General features: G+C 37.3%; 1 protein-coding gene and 1 long non-coding RNA gene across 6 annotated transcripts in view; one reads left to right on the forward strand and one right to left on the reverse strand.

Annotated features, from left to right (window-relative positions):
- DCLK1 (doublecortin like kinase 1) overlaps nucleotides 1-20,517 on the forward strand; it is a 208,796-nt gene that overhangs the window by 110,624 nt on the left and 77,655 nt on the right. For 4 of the 5 annotated variants that reach the window (XM_072404171.1, XM_072404164.1, XM_072404197.1 and 1 more), the window contains exon 6: nucleotides 14,261-14,355. In XM_072404171.1, coding sequence (XP_072260272.1) covers nucleotides 14,261-14,355 — 95 coding nt within the window. Of the gene's footprint in view, nucleotides 1-13,060; nucleotides 13,400-14,260; nucleotides 14,356-20,517 lie in introns of those variants that run through there. The other variant, XM_072404179.1, reaches the window with a different exon arrangement.
- LOC140326019 (uncharacterized) overlaps nucleotides 1-20,517 on the reverse strand; it is a 131,283-nt gene that overhangs the window by 43,337 nt on the left and 67,429 nt on the right. The window lies entirely within an intron of this gene.

Below are 20,517 nucleotides of genomic sequence, written 5' to 3' on the forward strand. Positions count from 1 at the left end.
TTTCACTAACATTTTATCAGTTCAGCTTCCATAGCTAGATTTAGGACCTGTACACATTGAGTTTTGTTCATATCACAGCTGCTTTTTTACTTATAGAAGCCAAACCGAAAAGCAGTTCAAGACTTTCTGAACGTTGGTGCTGTTGCAATGTCTGTTGTCTCAAACACAGGGCATCAGAATTCTATTCCCCACTATTCAGCACTGCCCATGACCGTCCAAAAGGTGCATATAAACGGCTTTGGGATGTGGTTTTTGTAGTTTGTGCTATTGAGGTGCATTTGAACTGCAAGGCAGGTCAAACAAAGTCTTCTCTTGTCAAATACTGCTCCCCCCCCCAACACATGAATTTGCATTTGAATAGCCATTCAAAGCCATGTTTGTTTCCTATTCAAAAGAAAACATGTTGCTTTTCAAATGCAAATGGGATTTAATAGCAAATGCATGTGGACAAGTATAAATGAACATTGTTTTCCTACATTTGTTGTATATTTGGAATGCATATCAAAAGCGGGTTATCAAAATTCCATGACTTCAAATTCAAATTAGAATGCACTTGCTGTTCACTCACAAACGAGTTTGAATAGCAAATGCTATGGAAACAATGTGCATGGACTCCTAAAGCAGGTCAGAAGGGGGTCAGTTGCAAGTAAAATGCACCCATGAATACGTAAAATATTTCTATTTCGATAAGTTTATAGTAAGATTTTTTTAAATAAAAAGACAAACACAGACAAAAGGAAACATTTCAAAACACATTTACAACAAAAATAACAAAAAATGGCAATATTAGGAAATAAATCAATTGAGGTGGGTAGACCTAAAAAAAAAAAAAAAAGGAAAATTAAGAAAAAAAAAAAATGGGGGGGGGTGAACCAAAAAAAAAAAAAAAAAAAAAAAAAAAAAAAAAAGGGGGGGGGACCCAATTAGCATCAACAGTGTCAACATTTACTGTAAATCAATGAGGTCATAGGCACCATTACTGCTTGCATAACCTAAGGAATCCAGGTTGGCACCTTGGCAGGTAAACCCGAACAGGCAGGATGAGCTAGATTATATAAATACCAACTAGTAGAATAAAAGACACAGGAAAAGGGGAGCAGGGAAAGAAGAAGGGGTTGGCTTAGGGGGCACATTAGAAAAATCTCAAATGGCTGTGGGGCAGCAGTACATGCCACTGACCCACGAACATTTCTCCTTAGATGTGTGGACTGTAATAGTTTATATGGTTAACAATGGCCAAAGTCCAATGGAAGTTAATGTGTTATCCATGGTTCTCAAGTCATTCGGTGTAGCAGACATTGTGAGGTACCACAAATTTTCCATTTAACCTGAGATACTGTGGGTAGAGCAGAACTCCAGACCTTTTCCAGGACTTGTTGTGAAAATAAAATGAAGCAGCTGAAACTAGAAAAATGTGCATTGAGGAGGTTTAATATTTAAGAGGGCGACTTTAGGATCATTAGGTTTTGGTTAGCCCAGGACCATGTAAACCAAGTTATCCAGTATCTGTGTATCTTAGGGCAGTTCCACCAGATGTGAAAAAAGGTTCCTCTTGAGCAGTGGTGCCCAACCTTTTTTCATCTGGGGGCCGCTGTTGACATTGGGATAAATCTTGCAGGCCACAATGCAAATAGACATTAAAGATGAATGTTTAAAACTAGAACAGTTTTATTTTAAAATTAAATTAAAATGTTTCTAAGTACAGTAACATACATGCACCAAATAAAAGAGATGACAAATCAAGTATCTCTGCAATAGATACTTCCAGAGAAATGTATTTCGTGTGGCAGGTAGCCAAGGGGGACACCTTCTTACTACTACATCTTCAGGGCCCTACATATCCCATTTCCTGGGAGATTAGGGTTTACAGAACATAAGTGGCCAGATATTTGTGACGGGTAGCATGGTATGACAGGTATAGTTAGTACAGTTAACAAGGACAAGGACCCCTCACTTATCATACATTTTAATATACCTAGAGCTCCCCTTTCAGGAGAAATTTGGATTCAAAGAACATGGGAGGATTTATATGTGATATGTAACATTTTAGTTGGGGGGGGGTCGTAGAAATTGGGGTTCATAGACAGTAAGGGGATAGCTATGTGTGAAGGCGTAGCATGATATGATGGGTATACAATTTTAATAGCAAGGAGGGACAAAGAGAGAAACAAAAGGCATTTCCCACTGGCTCCCAGTAGGACAATCAGTGAAGGATATATAAAGGTTTATACTTGGAAATAATGACAGCAGCATGGACGCAGACACAGCTCTCATGCTGGGATTATCTCACACTACAAGGTGGGTAGGGAGCAGCCCCCTCTCTTGGTAGCACAATCTCGATTGGAAAGCATGGAAAATGTGAGTGCCCTATCCCCCCAAGACAACAAACAGAGAGAGAATGAGGAGAGGGCTCCAGGGCTGACAGCTCCGCGGGCCAGATAGGTTGGGCACCTTTGCTCTTGGGTAACAGCCTTTAAAACATCAGGCAGTGGAAGTGCTCGTAAATTTTCATAGCCTGACATGTACCAACGCATAAGGAGCTTGTAGTTTGCTTTCACTGCCGAACTACTTGAAGAGCTCCTGGCAGTATAGTCCCAAATTGAAAGCCACATTTCAGGATCTAGTGTGCTCTGCAGATTCTTCTCCCAATTAGTTACATAAGTATGTGGCTTGAAAGATTGATTAGATAGTAATGAGCTGTAGATGATCTTGATGGTACCCTTAGGGCTAGGAAGAAGTCTACAGATGCTGTTAAATGTTGCAAGGCTAATTGAGTTGGTAACCTTCTTACAAGCTTCACTAACAAAATTTTTAATCTGTAAATAGTGAAAATTTTCAACCAGACGAAATGTGTGTGTATTCCATGAAAATGCAAAAGTTTTTGGTTCTTGCAGTGACAACATGTAATATCGTGCTACAAATGTTTTGAGCCATCATCTAAACACCACATAATTTGAGTCACCCGGAGGGATATCTGGATAGTGGAAAATGGGGCACATGAGGCAAAATTAAACCTCCCTAATTTTTTTATGTCCCTCCCATAGCTGCTAGGTATCCTTCAGCACAGAGTTTGTGATGCGCCCATGGAACAAAGAAGAAACCCAATGTAAGCCATCTATTGGAAGGGGAGATACTTCAGCTGCCTCCATAGAAACCCACAATGGACTATCCATGGTAGAATCATATACTGATAGGTGCAGAAGCTGAGCGGCCGAACCGAGAGAACCAAGAGCTCTTCTGCTTGTTTAAGTTGAAAAAAAGGAATGATTGGGTATACGTGGTCTCCACTTAACCCAGAAAAACTGGAGAATCAGCCTCTGTATTTTTTCTAGTGGGAAGTGACTGAGATAGGGAGCAGACAAAAGGATTAAAGAAACTTCATCTTTACTGCTGCTATATCACATTTGATGTTAGCTATACAGCCCAGCCATGAAATCTGGTGGTTTTTTCAATGAATCTAGATGCAACCTGACCTGTTAAGTTATGGCTGGGTAGTTCGTCTCAAACAGGATGGTATAGGAGGCAGTCACATACACTGTCAAATACAGCAATTTAAAGGGTTCCCATCTAAAAAAGAAAGGTATCTCGACTAATATTGAATATTTAAAGGAGAGCATTTATTATGATTGATGTGGCCTGACACCTCTCCAAAAGTGACCAGGGTTGCTAGAAAGTTAGACAATGATATCACTGGGTTAGTAATTTGCAATAAAGCATCATCTGCAATTTAGGTGAATTTTTGATGCCATCTAGCCAGCTCTAGGCCTTTAATACCCAGGTGCTTATGGACAGCTAGAGCTAAAATTTCGTTGGATTGTGATAACAGCAGCGGGTATAGAGGGAGCCCCTTTCTTCTCCCTCCTAAGATATCCAACATAGATGATCAGAACCCCAATTGTTGAATAAAGGCCTGATGATTAGTACACAGGGTTCTGATTCAACGCATACAGTTTAAACCAGAGCCCCACTTTTGTAATACAAAAATTACATAGGGACTTAAATTTATTAGTGGGCCGAGAACCTGTCTGGACCTGGACGCTTCTGGAGTTTAAGGAGACTTTAAAGCCACCATAGTTTCAGCCATGGTAGGAGGGTTTTTGTGCCCTTTTTGTAAAGTGTGGAGATATAGGTTGTTTTATGTTATCACTGATAACTTTAAAAAATCTCTGCTAGCCATTTTTATACTTTGGTCCATGTTGTAGAAATTTGGAATTGATTTATAGGTTCTTTAGATCATCTCCCTAACTAAAAATATTTTTCAGCACACCCGTAAAGATTGACAGAAGCTTTAGCACAATATTTTGTTAGTATATCAAAATGAAACAAAAATTTAACACACATATGTTCCATGGGAAATCATTTTCTCATAGCAGTAATCTATAATACATGTCTTGTATCAATTGCATTTCTGTGGATGTTTGAAGATAACATATATCTACACAATAAGAAAAAAACTGTGTTTTTATTGTTTTTCTGTAGGTTTACAGAAAAATGTCACTCTTGTGAATTATCTGATAAAAAAACAACTCTCTCCATTACTGGTGTAATCATTTCATCTTCCGTTATTATTCTAGAAGACTGGTTGAGAGAAACTGTTTGTAGTTGAACATATCTGGGGAAAATAGTGTGCTTCCCCTGGTGAAATGTTATCACTTATTTATGTTTTTATTTATAAAGTGGATAGAAAGAAATGAGTGGCATAGCTAAAAATAGCTCTAACCAGCAGGGGCAAACCAGCTAAAATTGAACTGTTTGTTGAAGTAAATGCCTTTCTCCTTTACATCGGAGAACAATGAAAGCTTAGAAGTCCCACACTGGTCACATCATATGTAAGGGAATGTAGGCTTCAGCTTCTTTGGCCAGGGTTTAACTCTGGAGGGGCAGTAATAGCAAATCTACAGCAACTTTTATTACTGTATATGTGTATTGGTTTTAATATTATAGCTTCTTTTGGGATATTAGGTCAGCAAGTGGCACCTACTGTTTTGCCTACTGAGACAATTGTGGAGGTCACATTTACGGTGACTAAGTTCCCCCTTCTATTCCTGTAGCCTAGCATCTAATACAAGTTGCTGTTACTTAAGGCTGAAGGCATAGCCATGCCTGAACATAGTACTGAAGCATAGCTTCTATCTAACCCTCACTTGAAGGACAACTATTCTTTGGTAACCTAATCTGTTTTCCTTGTTTCTGCTCAGTTGTCCCTCTTTTTGGTTTGATAGGTAGACCTAAAAATTTGGTTACTTGGGCACTTCTGAGTTTAAGCAGTTTTATTGTAGTTATTCGTCTTGGTCTGTTTTTAGGACATGGCAGATGATATAATTTGTCTACTTATTTTGTGTTGTTATAAAGTGTCCGTCCCATCTCAGGATGTTGGAAGGTTTGTTGAGGTTGAGGGGAATTGAAGGCAAATACTTTATACCAGTCAGCTTTGCCAATCATAAACAACCAATAAACAGTCCAGGTAATTAAATATTTTGCTTTACCGTTAAAAAGATAGTTTGGAAATTAAAAGCCATTTTGAGTTTCATTGTTGTCTATTAGTTGGATTTCTCCTCATTTTGTGGTAAAAACCTGATAGTAGGGGGAATTCTCCAACCACTACACATAAACGGATTAAAATGCATTTCCAGTACAGAAAGGGAAAGCTAGAACCCCTTTCGGATTTGTAATGCTGTTTGTGTCCCTAAAACTATTGTCACCATAACATTACCTAAGTATATGGCCCTGGTCCAGAGCCAATGCTTACCAGATGGCAATCCCCCAATTTGCACTCTTCAAATAAAGCAAGCCTGCTCAGGTTCAAGAGGCTAGCCGTGCTTTCCCAGCACATGGGACTTCTGTGCTTATAGGATGGCATCTGTGAAAGGACTGATGGAGAACCAGGAACCCCCAAGAGCAGGAGATGGGACACAATGTGAAGGCAAGGCAGTTCAGGGTCAGTTGCCTGGTGATCCACAGATAACCCAGTACAGGAGAGTCCCGGTGAGGCCAGGAAACAGAGCCAGGGGCCATACACAAGTAATAAGTCCACCAAACATGGTATCTAAGGATAAAGACAAAGTAGAGTCAGGGTCATAGGCAAAGGTCGGTGCAATCCACCTGGAAGTGTTACATGGTCTTTCTCATCTGTCTTTTTTGCCTGCATGTAAATGTAAAGAAAAGCATAAATAAAAATGTGAAATAGAAAAGGTGTTCATATAATATCACTCCCCGTATTGCCTACAAACAGCAACAACATATAGCAACAAATATTTACCAATTTAGGATTTTCACAATAAATATGTTTTACTTGAAAATATCTTCAAATATCACATTTGCTGATGTTAGCTATGCAAAAATAACTTGAAAATAAATGTTTGCATTATGCTTTGATCTGGAATAGGCACTATATTTCTGTCCCAGCTGTAGCATTTATAAAAAAAAATCTGTTTAACCCAGAACTGAAATCCTACAATTGAAAACAAATCACTAAGAATTAGGAAACTTTTTGGCAGAGGTATAAATGCAAAATCTTTTGTAAAAAATGCCCTGTGCTCTTAGCAATCTTTTATTTGCTATATACATTGCATGCACCATGCAGAGTATACCCCAACTCTTCCTTCATGGCATGATGTGAATATAGATGGGTGCAATGGACAATAATGCATGCAGGAATTACATATCAGTGTCCAGCCAATGACCAAAGAGGATCACAGGGAACTGGGCCTGTCATTGCAGGCGGAGAGCACACTAAGTGGTACATGTGCCATAATCTTCACAAATAGGAGTTCCCCTTTTTTTACACACAGATGCTTGGGCTATAGCACCTCTGAAACACCCATAATGGCAGTTTGGCTTTCAGATGCCTTTCCTGAAACTCTCTGGATTCTGTTTTTTCTTGGGGCTGCAAGCCTGCCTGTTAACAATACAAATTATGATACAGACGTAGAACAGGGCCTAGCCCAGTCATCATTTTTAGTCTAATAGGTGGGGAAACCTAGTATAGAATGGGTAGATGAAATGGAACTGTGACTTGTAGGTGATGTAGAAAGAGAGAGAGAAAGATAGGTGGGTGAGTTTGAAGAAGTGGACTTCAAGCGCTTGTTTAAATGTGTTGAAGGCAAGAACAAGCCTAATAAGGTGAGAGAAGGAGTTTTCGAAGGAGGGAATCCCTAGATACATCTTAAAACTATGCATAAGAAAAGGTTATGAATGAGAAGGGTATAGGTAGGTAACTGAAGAAGCAGGGAGGGATTAGTGATTGTGTGTGTTTATGTATAAGGTCAGAAATATAAGCAAGACAAGGGCTATGGAGTGATGTTTAGGTAAAATATAGTAGCATAAATTCTGAGCTAAAAAAAGAGATTTGCAAACAGTGGCTACAAATAAGATGCAGTGAGAAGGGTAGATAAATCTAGCTGTGGAAATTGTAACAGACTGCAGTGTCCAGAGTAAGTTAGAGTTTAGACATTTTAGTCTTTAAGTAAACAAGGTGTTCAGGTAGTTTGGATGCATATGGAATAAGGGAAATGAGATAGAGATGCTACAGAGCAGGCTGGTGCCGATAAAGAGTATTTTTTAGAATTGGAAGTTGCATGTCTGAAGTCTCAGGATAAGGTCTTCTCACATGTTCTAACTCAGTACTTCTCAATACTTATCTTGGTAGTAAACGCCTTAGAAGGGGGCTGTATTTAGAAAAGTGCACTTGTCTGCTTAGCATTCTACACAGATAACGTTACAGAAAAGATTCAGGCAATCTGTTTGCCATCTCACTTTTTATTGACATATAATTCATATTGTGTGACATTTTGGTGTTTTGGCCAAGATATACCCGTGTGCTCTGAACTGAATAACTGACCTTTCTGTTTAATGCTGAAATAGTTATGATACTTTCTGTAGTGATATTGCTGAGTAATTAACTCCTCCATTGCAGTTCCTTCCCAATAATTTCATAGTACATACCCTATGTATTTTGATAAATCCATACTGCAGCTTTATTGATAGGAAAATAAAAAAAAACCTTTGCAACTTTGTTGATTTTGGACAACAGAAACTTATTGGCAGCTAAGCTGAGTGTTTTCCTTTCAAGCTATGAATCACTATGTGCTTGGTGTTCTTTTGGCTTTTTATAAGAGACTCGAAATAAAAGGGCACATTCCCTAAGGAAGCTATATTCAAAAGTATCAGCAGGGCAAGATATCAGAACTGGGCTTTAAACTTGGGAGAAACATCCATTCAAAATGATAGCTCAATTGTGGTTAAATATTAGTTGGCTTGGATGACTTACTTTCATTTATCTATCGGGATTCCTAATACAGGATACCCTTACCAGCCCACACTATGGCCACCAGAAATTCAAGTGAGATGGTGTTACTCATGTTGCTGTATTTTTTTTTTTTTAATACATACTGAACGCCTAAAAGCTTTGCCCAAAGGCAGAAAGAGAATGAAAGACTACACATGCTGTTTAACTCACATCTGAAATTAGCCTAACTTCTCTTTTGTTAGAACCTCCTCTCACTATAATTTTCTGAAGGATGTTGATTTTTATTCAGTAGACAGAAAAGGGCATGTAGCGGGTATATATTTAAAAAAATAATAATTTGTAAATGTACTGGTAAATATCTTCAGGATTTTGGCTTGTTACATTGAACCAACATTCTCAGTCATATTCACTTTATTTATTTTTGAATGTGCAGCAGGTGAATGTGCAAGCCAGTGATGGGCAGAAAAATTTCCCAGTAATCTTTGTAAAACAGCTTTTACCTCTATGCAGGTCAATTTTTTCAACATTGTCATAGAAGTAAATAAATATATACATTGCAGGTAGGTTAATGTGTAGATCCTGGCATTATTTGCCCATATTTGGACTATTTTAGTTATTAATGTCTCAAGAAGGTGGAAAATGGAAACATTTGGGAGGCTCTTCCAGAGTTTGCTGTGTACCTAACATCAATAGGGGCACTTCTGGATGCCACTGAAATCTGCAAGTTATGTATTAGTTATGTTAAGAACATTCAGTGTTAATATATGATGGTGGCCGTATGTTTTTTTATTGGTTACTATTTCATAAAAACGCTCACAGTTTCCCCTTTCCAGCATCTTTTTGTGGCACTGGGGCTTCCTGGGGTCATAGTTGTGGTTGTGATGCTCTATCTTTCTCTTAGGAGCTTTTCTTCCTTTAAAGCTTGTCCATCTTCATCTCGGCATGGAGAAATGCTGGGCGCCGCCATCTTCTTTCCAGATCTACCTACGCCACCCAATCTCACACTGCGCAGGAGCGAGATCGGGTGACATAGACAAGGAAAAAAAGAGTGCCGATCTCACTGGAGTACATGTGTGAGATTGTCATTTTTTTTTCCCCATTGAAGTAAAAGCTTCTTCTGCACATGCCCAAAATCAGACATGAGCAGAAGGAACAGCCAAAAGCCTCCTGGGATACATACGTCATGGCTCACTGTGGCAATAAAGACAGAATGGGAAGGGTTTACTCTATTTATTTTCAAAAGGGGTTTAAACCTTCTCTCTCTAAAAAAGAAGGTATTTTTTACCCTTATATAAAAGGCTTGTCTGCCCTTTTATATAAGGTAAAATATTTAGTTCAGGTCCGCTTTAAGAGAATCCATCTTCTAGCACTCCCTTACAGCCCCGATTAATGTGCTGTGTGGGGGACCAGGGTTGGGTGAGATGTCACCAGAGAGTATTAGTAAACTAAAAAGTATTTATTAGTAAATTATTAGTAAGTGTATATTAAACGTGAAGAGGAATAATTAATAAGTATTTAGTTTCCAAAAGATTCAAAAACGATATCATCTATTTTTAGGGCAACAAGTTTAGAATAATAAAAAGAAATGTTTGATCAGTTGCTATAGTGATTACTGCACCACATTGTTAAACATTTTCCTTCTCAAATAAGCTCCCCATATTTTTGGGTGCTTAGGAGAAAAAAGGGGCAGATATGTGCCTCTAAAAGCCTGGATTTTATTTTAGGCTGTATAAAATGACAGGTTTCTTTAAATAAAGGACATACAAGTACTTATGTATTTTACTTGAATACTTTAATTTAAATTGAGTCATTCTTGCATAAACTAAATTTGTACATGATGCTTTTCCTACTTCTGGTTTTACAGTTCTCAATGTGTTATTGAAGAATATAGGGAAGATAATAATACATTAGATAAAGCACCAAACAAGGGAGAATATTTGACATATAAAAAACATCAGAATGAATACTTGTTTTAATAAATAAGCAACTTATGAATAGATGCCTTCTTTTTGTAGACATGATTATTATAGTTAAGGTGAAGAGTGACCAGGGTGATTAAATCTGTTAATAAAATGCTACTTTGCTCATCTGTTCATCAGCTGTTTAACACATGCATTCTTAATTTCAGTCCAAAAAGACCAGTGCTTTTAAAATACATATGTATTTTTATTAAAAGATCCAAAACTTAGTCATCATTTCCATTTTTAACCACTTAGGGGAGGGAGGAGCGGAGGATAATTTGATTAGTTAGTAAAACACTGCATCTCAGTGAACAAACTGGAGCAGAGTTTTTGATTTACACCATTTTCTGTGGGCTTTTTTTAGGTTAAAAAGTTCATATTTAAAGCAATGTTTGTAAACATTGACAAAGACTGGTTTAAAATTCTAATTCTGGCTATACACTAGTAGATGGGTGTACAACGATCAATATCTTCCGGATATGAACCATTTACTTGGGAATCCTCTTCAGCTATTGGATGACTGCTGATGATATAACCCTGTGCATGTGCTGGCATGTGGCACCACTGCACACAGAACCATGGTCTACACCAGCGGTCGCCTAAGAAAATTTTGAGGGTCCGCAGCTCTGGCCGGTCCTTCGCTGTTGATGATGTCTCCCATGTGCATAGCAGGCTCAGGACGAGTTGTGTCTCTGGACACAATCCGCCCACTCTCCCATTGCAGGCTCGGACCTTCGATGAGAAAGTGGTCAGGTTCTGGCATCATAAATTCACTCTGGGAGAAATTTCTTCCCCTTAAATGACACACAGCTCCCCGCCCATGCGCGGTCCGGAATCTGTAAATGAGGTCAGTGACGTCCAAAAGGTTGGCGACCACTGGTCTACACTACATGGTGCATGCTGTGTGCAGTGCAGTGCTGAAGGAAAAAGCCATCAGGGTTTATTTTTTTAATACTAGAGACATTGCTTGGAGCAATTGAGAGCACTACCTCTTGGTGTCTTTTTTGAGTTATTTTGAGTTTAGATGCGCTTTAACTTTTTCAGTTTTGGCTTCAAAAGCTAGGTAGGTTTTCCATTGTGTCATGTGTGTCTGAGCAGCCATTGCTACATGTTGGACCAGTCTCAAAGTTGTAAATCCCAGCCAGAGGGGTTTATTCCCCAATAATAGAACAGTCAGACTTGTGTTGTGGTAAGAATAAAACACCAAGTAAATTTTAATTTGTAGGTGTTTTGTTAAAGCTGATAATATGATATGACTTAATTTTCTAAAATAAATTACATTTGTGATAAAAGGGAATACAGATTATGTTAGCACTTTAGAAGACTCTATGGGATAGTGAAAAGTTAGTGTAACCCCAATAGGAATGAATTGACTCTTTCCATGTGTCTCCAAGGTCATTGAAGGGGAAGCGTTCCAGCATTTTAAAACACTGTGCAGCTGTCTGCATCTTAAGTCATTTTATCTAACACAGGACATTGGAGGAAATTTAGATGCCTGCACTAAATAGGATTTTGATAGTGTAAGGTGTTAGGATGGTCACAAGATATTGTAGAAAGTAGGGAACTGTTTTGTGAATGAACCCTATAAAAACTCTTTTAAAAAGGTGCCAATAAGTATCCCACGTGACTATCCACAATAGTATTCCAAATTGCAGTGGGAATTTATGTGTATATATTACCACACCAATTTGGAATACTATTGTGGATAGTCAAGTGGGATAATTGTTGGCACCTTTTTAGAACAGTTTTTATATGGTATAATAGTATTATACCACGTTGTAATATAGAACTCTCTTACTTGTGGAAGAAGTGTGGAAGTGGACAGACTTTTTTTATACCCACTGTTCAATAGTCACTGTCATTGTGAATGGACACTGCCAAGATGTAATCAATGATTGATACGTGCGAGAAGTCAAAATGATAGCTTTTATTGTTGGCAGTTATTGTTGAAAAGCAAGATAGCACCTTATAGGGTTCTCAGGTATGCCATAATTTCTGACAGGGGTGTTACATAAGCTTGAAATAGGTCTATTAGAGTTTTTGTACCATATGGCATTATTTTACTCCATCAAAACATTATGAATTTGGGGGCTAATTACTTTTACTGTTTTTTTCTATTATAGCATCTTTAAATTTAAAATATATATTATACATATTCCCTTGAACCTCCCTGGTATTTGAAGTTAAGGGTTTGTGTCCTTAGTAACTCATCCCATTGCAGTTGTCTATCAAGCAGTGGCTAAGTCATGATGGTTGATTAAATGCTACACACCCTAAGAAAATAAAACTGCTGCATAACTGCCATTTCTCCATTTACCCAGAACATTTTTTAATAAGGATTATTTATTTGCCTACATTACTTTGATATATCCCTCTAATGCGGGCTCAGCCAATTTGAATAGGAAAATGACTTAACCAACACACATGGGCTTATTAATTTACAGTTCAATTAGCAATGATGTGCTAAAACCCACAGCAGTCAAAAGGATCAGACTTTACAAAGTCCAAAAATGATTACTGTGCAGTTTTTGTTTTGCCTTATTAAAAAATATTAAATATTATTCTTACAGTGCAGTTTATCCTTGTGATTTGTGTTTTATCTTCTTACTAATCCAATAATCAAGGCAATTACTGTAATTTTATCATTAAGCATTGTCAATGAAGCCTGAAAGCAGCAAAGAAACACTGTAATGTTTTTTTTCTTCTTCTTAATGTTCCAGTAGTCAGTAGCTTTTAAGAGTTATTGTCTTTTCAATTTCCAGATGAGTCATTTGGTATTTTGCCCTCTCTGAAGAGCCATATAATGATTCACAATAGCTTATTAAATTTCTTTGACTTTGGGGGGTTTATAAAGGGAGTAAGAGAGTGGGGAGCTGCTCTCCTTGCCAATTACAGAAGCATTCTCCCTAACTGACACCTTTGATGTAGCCCTAAGACAGTACCTGCACCTCCCACTGCTGCTTGCAAGACGTCAGGCTTACGCATTAAAAGCATCTGCTTCTGAATCCTACATCTCACACTGCTCCCTGTATGAACAGCATAGTCTCCAATAACTAATCACTGTCTCCCTTCCACTGTGCCACATCTCCCAGCAGCCTTTCTTTTTTTCTGTTAATTGTTGTTTTATTTTTTATTTTTTTTATTACCTGTCTAATCACAAACGCCTTATTCATGTTAGAGCTTATTGAAGGTAAGTTCAAAGCCTTATTATCTACAAATATATTCTAATGGTTGTGAATATCATCATCTGGAGCATCATCATTCTTATCATTATTTGTCTTACCAGTGATTCTGTTTTAGCATATATTTATATTTAATGGTTAATGTATTTAGTAGCCAAAGCTAGTGCATTGAGATCTAGTTACTGGCTGCTTGGAATGTAACACTCATATATTGCACTCACTTAATGAAATGAACAGTGGCTTGTAGATCAATGTCAGTTAATTCCAGTAGCTAATTAATATACAATGATTACATTATGTTTAAATAATTATTTGCAAGGTGTAATTGTACAGTTCATTGGATCTGTGTTTTAGGATGCATATGCATGGGTTGTTATACTGTTACTGGATTTGTCTATCTTATATACCTGAGTGTTGGGACCCCTGGATATAGACAGCAATAAGTATAATATCGTTGCTGCAACATTAATGGAGAATGTCTGTTATAGTGGCCCATTTACTCTCTAACATGGAGAAAGTTCCAGGCAAGTTACAGATGCACTTTGCTTTGACAGTTCTATAAATCACTGAAGCTGAACAGTGTTGCAGGCACTGCTGGCATCCAGACGATTTCATTTGTTCAGGGCAGAATGTTATGCAGCATTGATTGTGCTGGGATAAAGGCTTAGCATTCTCTTCTTCTCCCTATTGCTGTGCAGACTGCAGTGTGTCTTTTGAATGGAATGATGTACAAGTGGCTGTTTGTTGTAAAATCTGTACAGTGAAACAACAATAACACAATGTGCTTTGATTCAAGGAATCGAAGGTCGTTTTGATAAGGACTAAACATATTTTTAATTAACACTTTCTTTTCAATTCTTTTTCATCAGTCAATGGGACCCCAGGGAGCCAGCTTTCTACTCCTCGCTCTGGGAAATCGCCAAGCCCATCACCAACCAGCCCGGGAAGCCTGCGCAAACAGAGGGTACAGTTCTCCTTTTTTTACTTTTTGCTTCTCAGTGTCTTTTGTTTAAATGACTTTCACTGAATGCTTCCTGTGGGCACTGTCATGTGTCAGTCAGCAGTGTATTCTGCCAGAAGGATCAATTATTCATTTGGTTTTAATGTGTCACTCAGAGATCATATCTTCAGAGGAGATAATATATTACGAAAGTACAAGTGCAAAAAACTGTCAAACCAATATACTGTTATGATTTTTTTAGCTTCTTATTACCAGCAACATAAAAAAATTGTAATACATCTCACTGCAGCTTCCACAATCTACTATATCATCACATCACGTTTTCATTTATATTTTAATACAGATCTGCAGTAATATTGCTTATAGACACAAATTTCAAAAATAGACAAACAAGGAATAAAAAATAGTTGATCCGCTTTCTGTTGGCAACAGGTTATCCTTCATGACACAAGGAAGTATGTCAACATTTATGTTTTTCCTGTGTGCATTTTGTCTTCTTTTCTGGATATTCCAATTTCCACAGTAGTATTAGTAAATTGTCTTCTGACCAACATGGTCATAGATTGACTAAGTAAGAGCTTGTATTTTTTTGGGAAAGTAATTAGATTGTAAGCCCCCTGGGGCAGGGATTAATATATTTGATCTCAATGTACTGCCTTTCTGTAGCAGTATATAAATACTGAAGATTATTAACAAACACCATCTACTGTTTAGGGGTATTCTATATCCTGATAATAGAGAAAAATAAGGTAGGTACACTAATTAGCTATTGTTGAACGTTTACTCTAATTGGGTGAAGCGCTCCCTTTAAATGAAGTCCAGCTTATAACTTTGTTTACCCCAAAATATTGCCAGGCAAGCGAGACGACCCGACACACCTGGAAGATAATGATTTGGCACAGGTGCAGTGAACCATAAACCTGAGAAATGTATTTTAGTAAAGCATTTCTATTTTATTACAGACAGTAGAGAACATCTGCGCAAATGTTACCATTTCACTGGTAAACCATTAATCGTCCCTTTGGCACTTTATATAACACAACAACACTTTGTTTAGTACATCATAGTTGTTCTTTTAAATGCTATTTAAGGTTACCTGTACAGAGAGACATGTAGAGAATAGGCATTGCTAACCTTCTGAAATTGCTAGTGGCTTGGTTGTCTCAATATTTTCTGAATACCTTTAGGAAATATGCATGTGGCTAAGTAAGTTGGAGGCCACTCAGAATTCCTTAACTGTATTATTGTTCCTGGTAAAAACCCAAACAATTATAAAGCTTTTGGGCCAGACTATCATTTAGCATTTTTAAAAGGGACTGCAATGGCAACAAATGTATGGGGGTTTATTTTTAGTATAAAACAGTGGTCCCCAACCTTTTTAATGTCACAGATCACTAATTTCACAAACTCCAGACCACACATGCGTGGGGAGCTGTGTGTCACTCAAAGGGGAAGAAACTTCCCCAAGAGTGACGTCATGATGCTGGAACCCGCCCACTCTCCCATCGTAGGTCTGAGCCTGGGATGGGAGATGGGGCAGGTTGTGTATAGAGATGGCGTCTGACCCTGCGATCATGCGACATCGTGCGACATGATGCGATGATGCGACATCGTGCGACCCCTCTAGGGGGCGCACCGGCCAAAGCCGTGGACCACCAAAATTTTCTTGGTGACCGCTGGTAAAAATCAGTGACTCTGACGTTAACCAAACATTCTCTGGTAAGGAATCAATCATTGCCATTGCAAATACATGAATTTGGAATATTCTCAACCAGTGATTGTTTGGTGAATGTCAGGTTCACTGCTGTATAAGTAGACACTATAATGTCAATACTAAATTTCAGAATGTAATGTATTTCGCTCAAATACTAAAATGGAACTTTCCTAAAACGGATTTAATGTTGGGTTGCTTCCCTATAGTACCAAATCTTGCATTCTTTGGATTAGGGTTATGTGTCTGTTGAAATAGAGGTTTGATAAGTGACAACAAGTTACAAGTAGTCTGTAAGTAGGAAATAAATATATTTCCGATAGGCAAAACGCATGGTTACAGCATACTACATGGCTAAAAAGAAAAAAAATTGTTGGTTAAAAGGTTGATAAAGTTTCTGAACTAATCATGTATGCTTCCTGTCGTCAGAAGATTGAGAGGGTACAGCTAGTGACTAAAATGCATTATTTACTCCTGACCCCTGCACTTTGTGTGTTATGCTATCCTGACCCCTGCACTCTGCTATTACTTACTCCTAAACAAAAGCAGTGCAGGCTCAAGTTTTATTTAACTATACCGATTTAAACCCTTCCCACAATTCTGCCACACCCAGCATTTGCCATGGCACCCCATGCAAGCCACGTCCCTAATACTTTCTAAACCCCCTTCTTTCAGATTCCTAACAACTTCTTTGCAGAATGTCTTCTTATTTTGTATGAGGAACTTGCCAAATTAAATGCAAGGTCATTGGATCCCAAAGTCATAATGAAAGCATTACTAATATATTTAGAAAGTGTCAGCTCAAGTGTGGTATGTCTCGTTGGTTCTAAAGATTTATATATCTAATACGTGTGTAGAAAATGTAAATTTTCTTTCCTGCAGTAAACTATTTATTTTTTTGAGTTGTGATTTTTAATAAAATAAGTAACCTTTAGATATTTAGTATTATTGGTGGCTCCATTGGGGAGATTTCTTTTCACCCCTTGTCCTTCTTTCACCTATTTTCATCAAAATGAAAAAGGATTAGATGGTGTGGTCTGTGTTCCCATTTTTCTCTTGACGAGAGTGATATTGAAAATCTACCCAAAATGGAAATAGCAGTGAAAACCTGACAAGTTTATACACTTTGTCTGCTTTGTCCAAAACATATCAAATTAGAGTTGGCCTATAAAAATGAAAAATAAAATAAAAAATAAAAATTTTCTATTAAGAGAATACATAACTAGTTTGTTTATTTTATTGAATGTATGTAGGCAATACTTATTTTATTTCTATTTTAGCATAATAAATGAATAATGTATTTGCATTAGTTTATTGCTTTTATTATCTAATGATGATGACGTTGTATTATCAACTGATAAGTTGTTTTAATAAAATAATAAAGCAATATATTATCACTTAATATTTCCTCTATAAAGAACTATAATCAGTGGTATTGATGTATTGGTACTGTTCATATTCAGTTTCTTAATATAGCTGGGTAAGTGTAATTTCAGTTTCTGTGTAATTAATAAAAAGACTAAGCTACATAAGGGAATGCATCATCAATTAGCCGTAATTCTATTACTTCTTAGAACAGCATAACAAAAAAACCCAAAAAACAGTATGGTTCCTTGCCGACTCTTAAATACTTATTTTATTTGTCATTCGGATTTTAGCACTGACTGACTGCTTTTAGCACTGACTTAGCACTTAAGTAAACCTATCTTTAGATAAATATGGGGGAGCCATAGTATAGCCATAGCCATACTTTCTGACTATTCAACTCACGTGATTGTGTGCCATAATAACTCTAGCCAATTCAACAGTTCTGACAGTCCTATAATTATGAATAAGATTACTCCATGGAGTGTGAAAACTAGCATCGCCCTTCTATCTCCTACAAAACGTACAGACAAAGATGTTCATACTATTTATGCAAGTTTTACCTATCCCATATTTTATTTCTCATTCACCTAAGGGGAGTTTTCGGGCTTTGTTTTTCAGAAACCCATGCATGGAGTTTTACTGGGGTGGGAGAGGGACCACAATTTATTATTTTCTAGACAAGTTTAGGTGCTCAACTGTAGCTATCTATAGGATTTTGTATTTGATGGGCATGGTCTCCAAGTAAATGTTCAACCATGGAAAAATTTGCTGGTAAACTGATGTATAGCTTCAGATAAATGACTAAATGAAAATAAATTGTCCTGCATGTGTTTGATATGTCATCAAGTAACACAAGGCAAGTGTAAAAAGATATATGATGTTACCTATTTTACAAAGATATTTTAACATGGCTTGGATAAACTTGTTGGTACAAGAAAGGATTATTACAAACTGGATTACAGTGATATCACCAACTAATTGTTTTCTTTAATTAGCATCTGATGCATCCCATGTCCCCAACTATGCGATCTCAGCTTATTTACATGGCGAAATATAGTCACTTTGTTGTTCAATATAATCATGTGTCCCACACTGAACATGGGGGGAAATGAAAGAGTTGTCTGACAAGATGAGATATAAAATATAGACAAACAAGTTTAAGGCGTTAGGAACATCTTCAAGCTTATTGTTTCTGTGATAACATTTACAAGGTATGGGACTGTGGCCAACCTCGTTGGATGTGGCAGCAGGAGAAAAATCAACCCCAGAATGGGCAGATAAATAAAAAACAATGGTACACCAAGGCCTAGCACAGCTTCCAAAATGATGCAAACTGATCAGTCCATCAGTGTCTTATTGCATTAAATGCCTTTTTTAGTGAAAGTGGGCTTATTAGGAGATTACCGAGTACAAACTAAAGAGAAAAAAACCCAGACTGGAATTTGCTACAATGCCTACTTACATGCCACAATGGTTCTGAGAAAATGTTTTTGGCAGATTGGACAAAACTGGAACTTTTTGACAAGTCATAACAGCATTATATTCACAGATAATCTTTTCTGAAGTGAAAGAAGCTTTGGATATATTTTGGGACTGCTTTGATACATTTTGTGCCCCAATTCTCTGCACAAAACATTAAAATCTGAAGACTATGAAGACATTCTGGAGTGAAGTGTAGTGCCCAGTGTCAAAGTTCTGTTTTAGTCACAAGTTATGGATCTTCCAGCCGGATAGTGATACAAAACACACAGCTCAGGAAAAAACCCAAGACTGGCAACACTACATTGAACTCTACTAAAATGGTCTTCTATTAGCGTTAATTTGAATGCTATCAAATGTTTATAAATAGAACTGGAACATGTAGTCTAAAAAAGGCATTCAAAACCTGGCACAGTTGAAGATCAAAATGTTTGGACCACACTACCCAATGTCAGGTGTAGAAGTCTCATTTGGAAGTCTACAATTGTTCCGTACTAAAATTTTATGTTATCCGTTGCATCATACTTATCCATGCCATTTCCATGTAAACAATGACGGGTGTCAGTTACTATAGTCATGATCGATTTTTTTAGAGATAATCGGGGTTTCTTCTGTTTTTGTGGAGCAGTACTAAGAAATGTGGCCGCAGTTGTAAAAGTATTGCACTGTAAATATTATCTTTCTCCATTGCTCATTGAAGGGAACAATGCTCATTACTTGTGGCTATACTGCCAGCTAGAAGATTAGGTACAGAGACAATTACCTCCATTGGTTACATTCTCATACATTTTGTATAGCTCATTTATCTTAGTGTTTTAATGAGGTTGGGTACCTTTTTTTCAGTTTTGCTTGATTGAGACATTTCAAGGTGGATTTTTTGGAGTAAAACAACTGCTGCCAATTTTATGCTGTACTCATAATATACATTATTTTTACACTGTATTACTGTTTGAATACTGTATTATTCTGGCCAGCCCAGTCTAGCCCTTTTAGAGCACTTTACTTTTATTGTATGCGCACATCCCAGTAATCTGTGTTGACATGCCATTACTAGTTGTTTTTAATGCACAAATCTCTGCTGTGATTGTGGCAACCCATGTGAAATATAAAATGCTAAACAAAAGGAAACTCGGTTTCCAGCTTTTATGTTTTCTCAGATTCACCCGAGCACAATGTGACCCACTGAATAGCACACGCTTTTGTTCAAAGTCTTTCAACATTCTGTAAATATAAATTATCAGGTTAACCTACCTTTTGGGTTTTTATGCTTTCCTGCCATTAGCAATGACCAAAAAGACTGGTCAAGATGCATTTTAAGACATACTGCATACATAAGCAAGAACAAAGAGGTGTCCAATGTTATCTTCATTATTTAGATAAATTTTGTCTTGGTAATGGGCTTGATGTCTACTAAATCAAAAAAATAAAAACCTTAGTTGAGAAACCCTGCTCTAAACCCCACGCCAGACAAAAAAATGCCTGGAGTTTTTTCTTTAGGCCCCATAGTTAACTAGCTCAGTGATTTTCAACTAGTGTGCCGGGAGAGATCTTCATGTGTATCGTGGGAAATTATCCAGTTACCATTGTCAAGTGTCTGTGCTGTAGTG

This window comes from Pyxicephalus adspersus, chromosome 1 (assembly GCF_032062135.1).
Source record: "Pyxicephalus adspersus chromosome 1, UCB_Pads_2.0, whole genome shotgun sequence".
Lineage (NCBI taxonomy): Eukaryota > Metazoa > Chordata > Amphibia > Anura > Pyxicephalidae > Pyxicephalus > Pyxicephalus adspersus.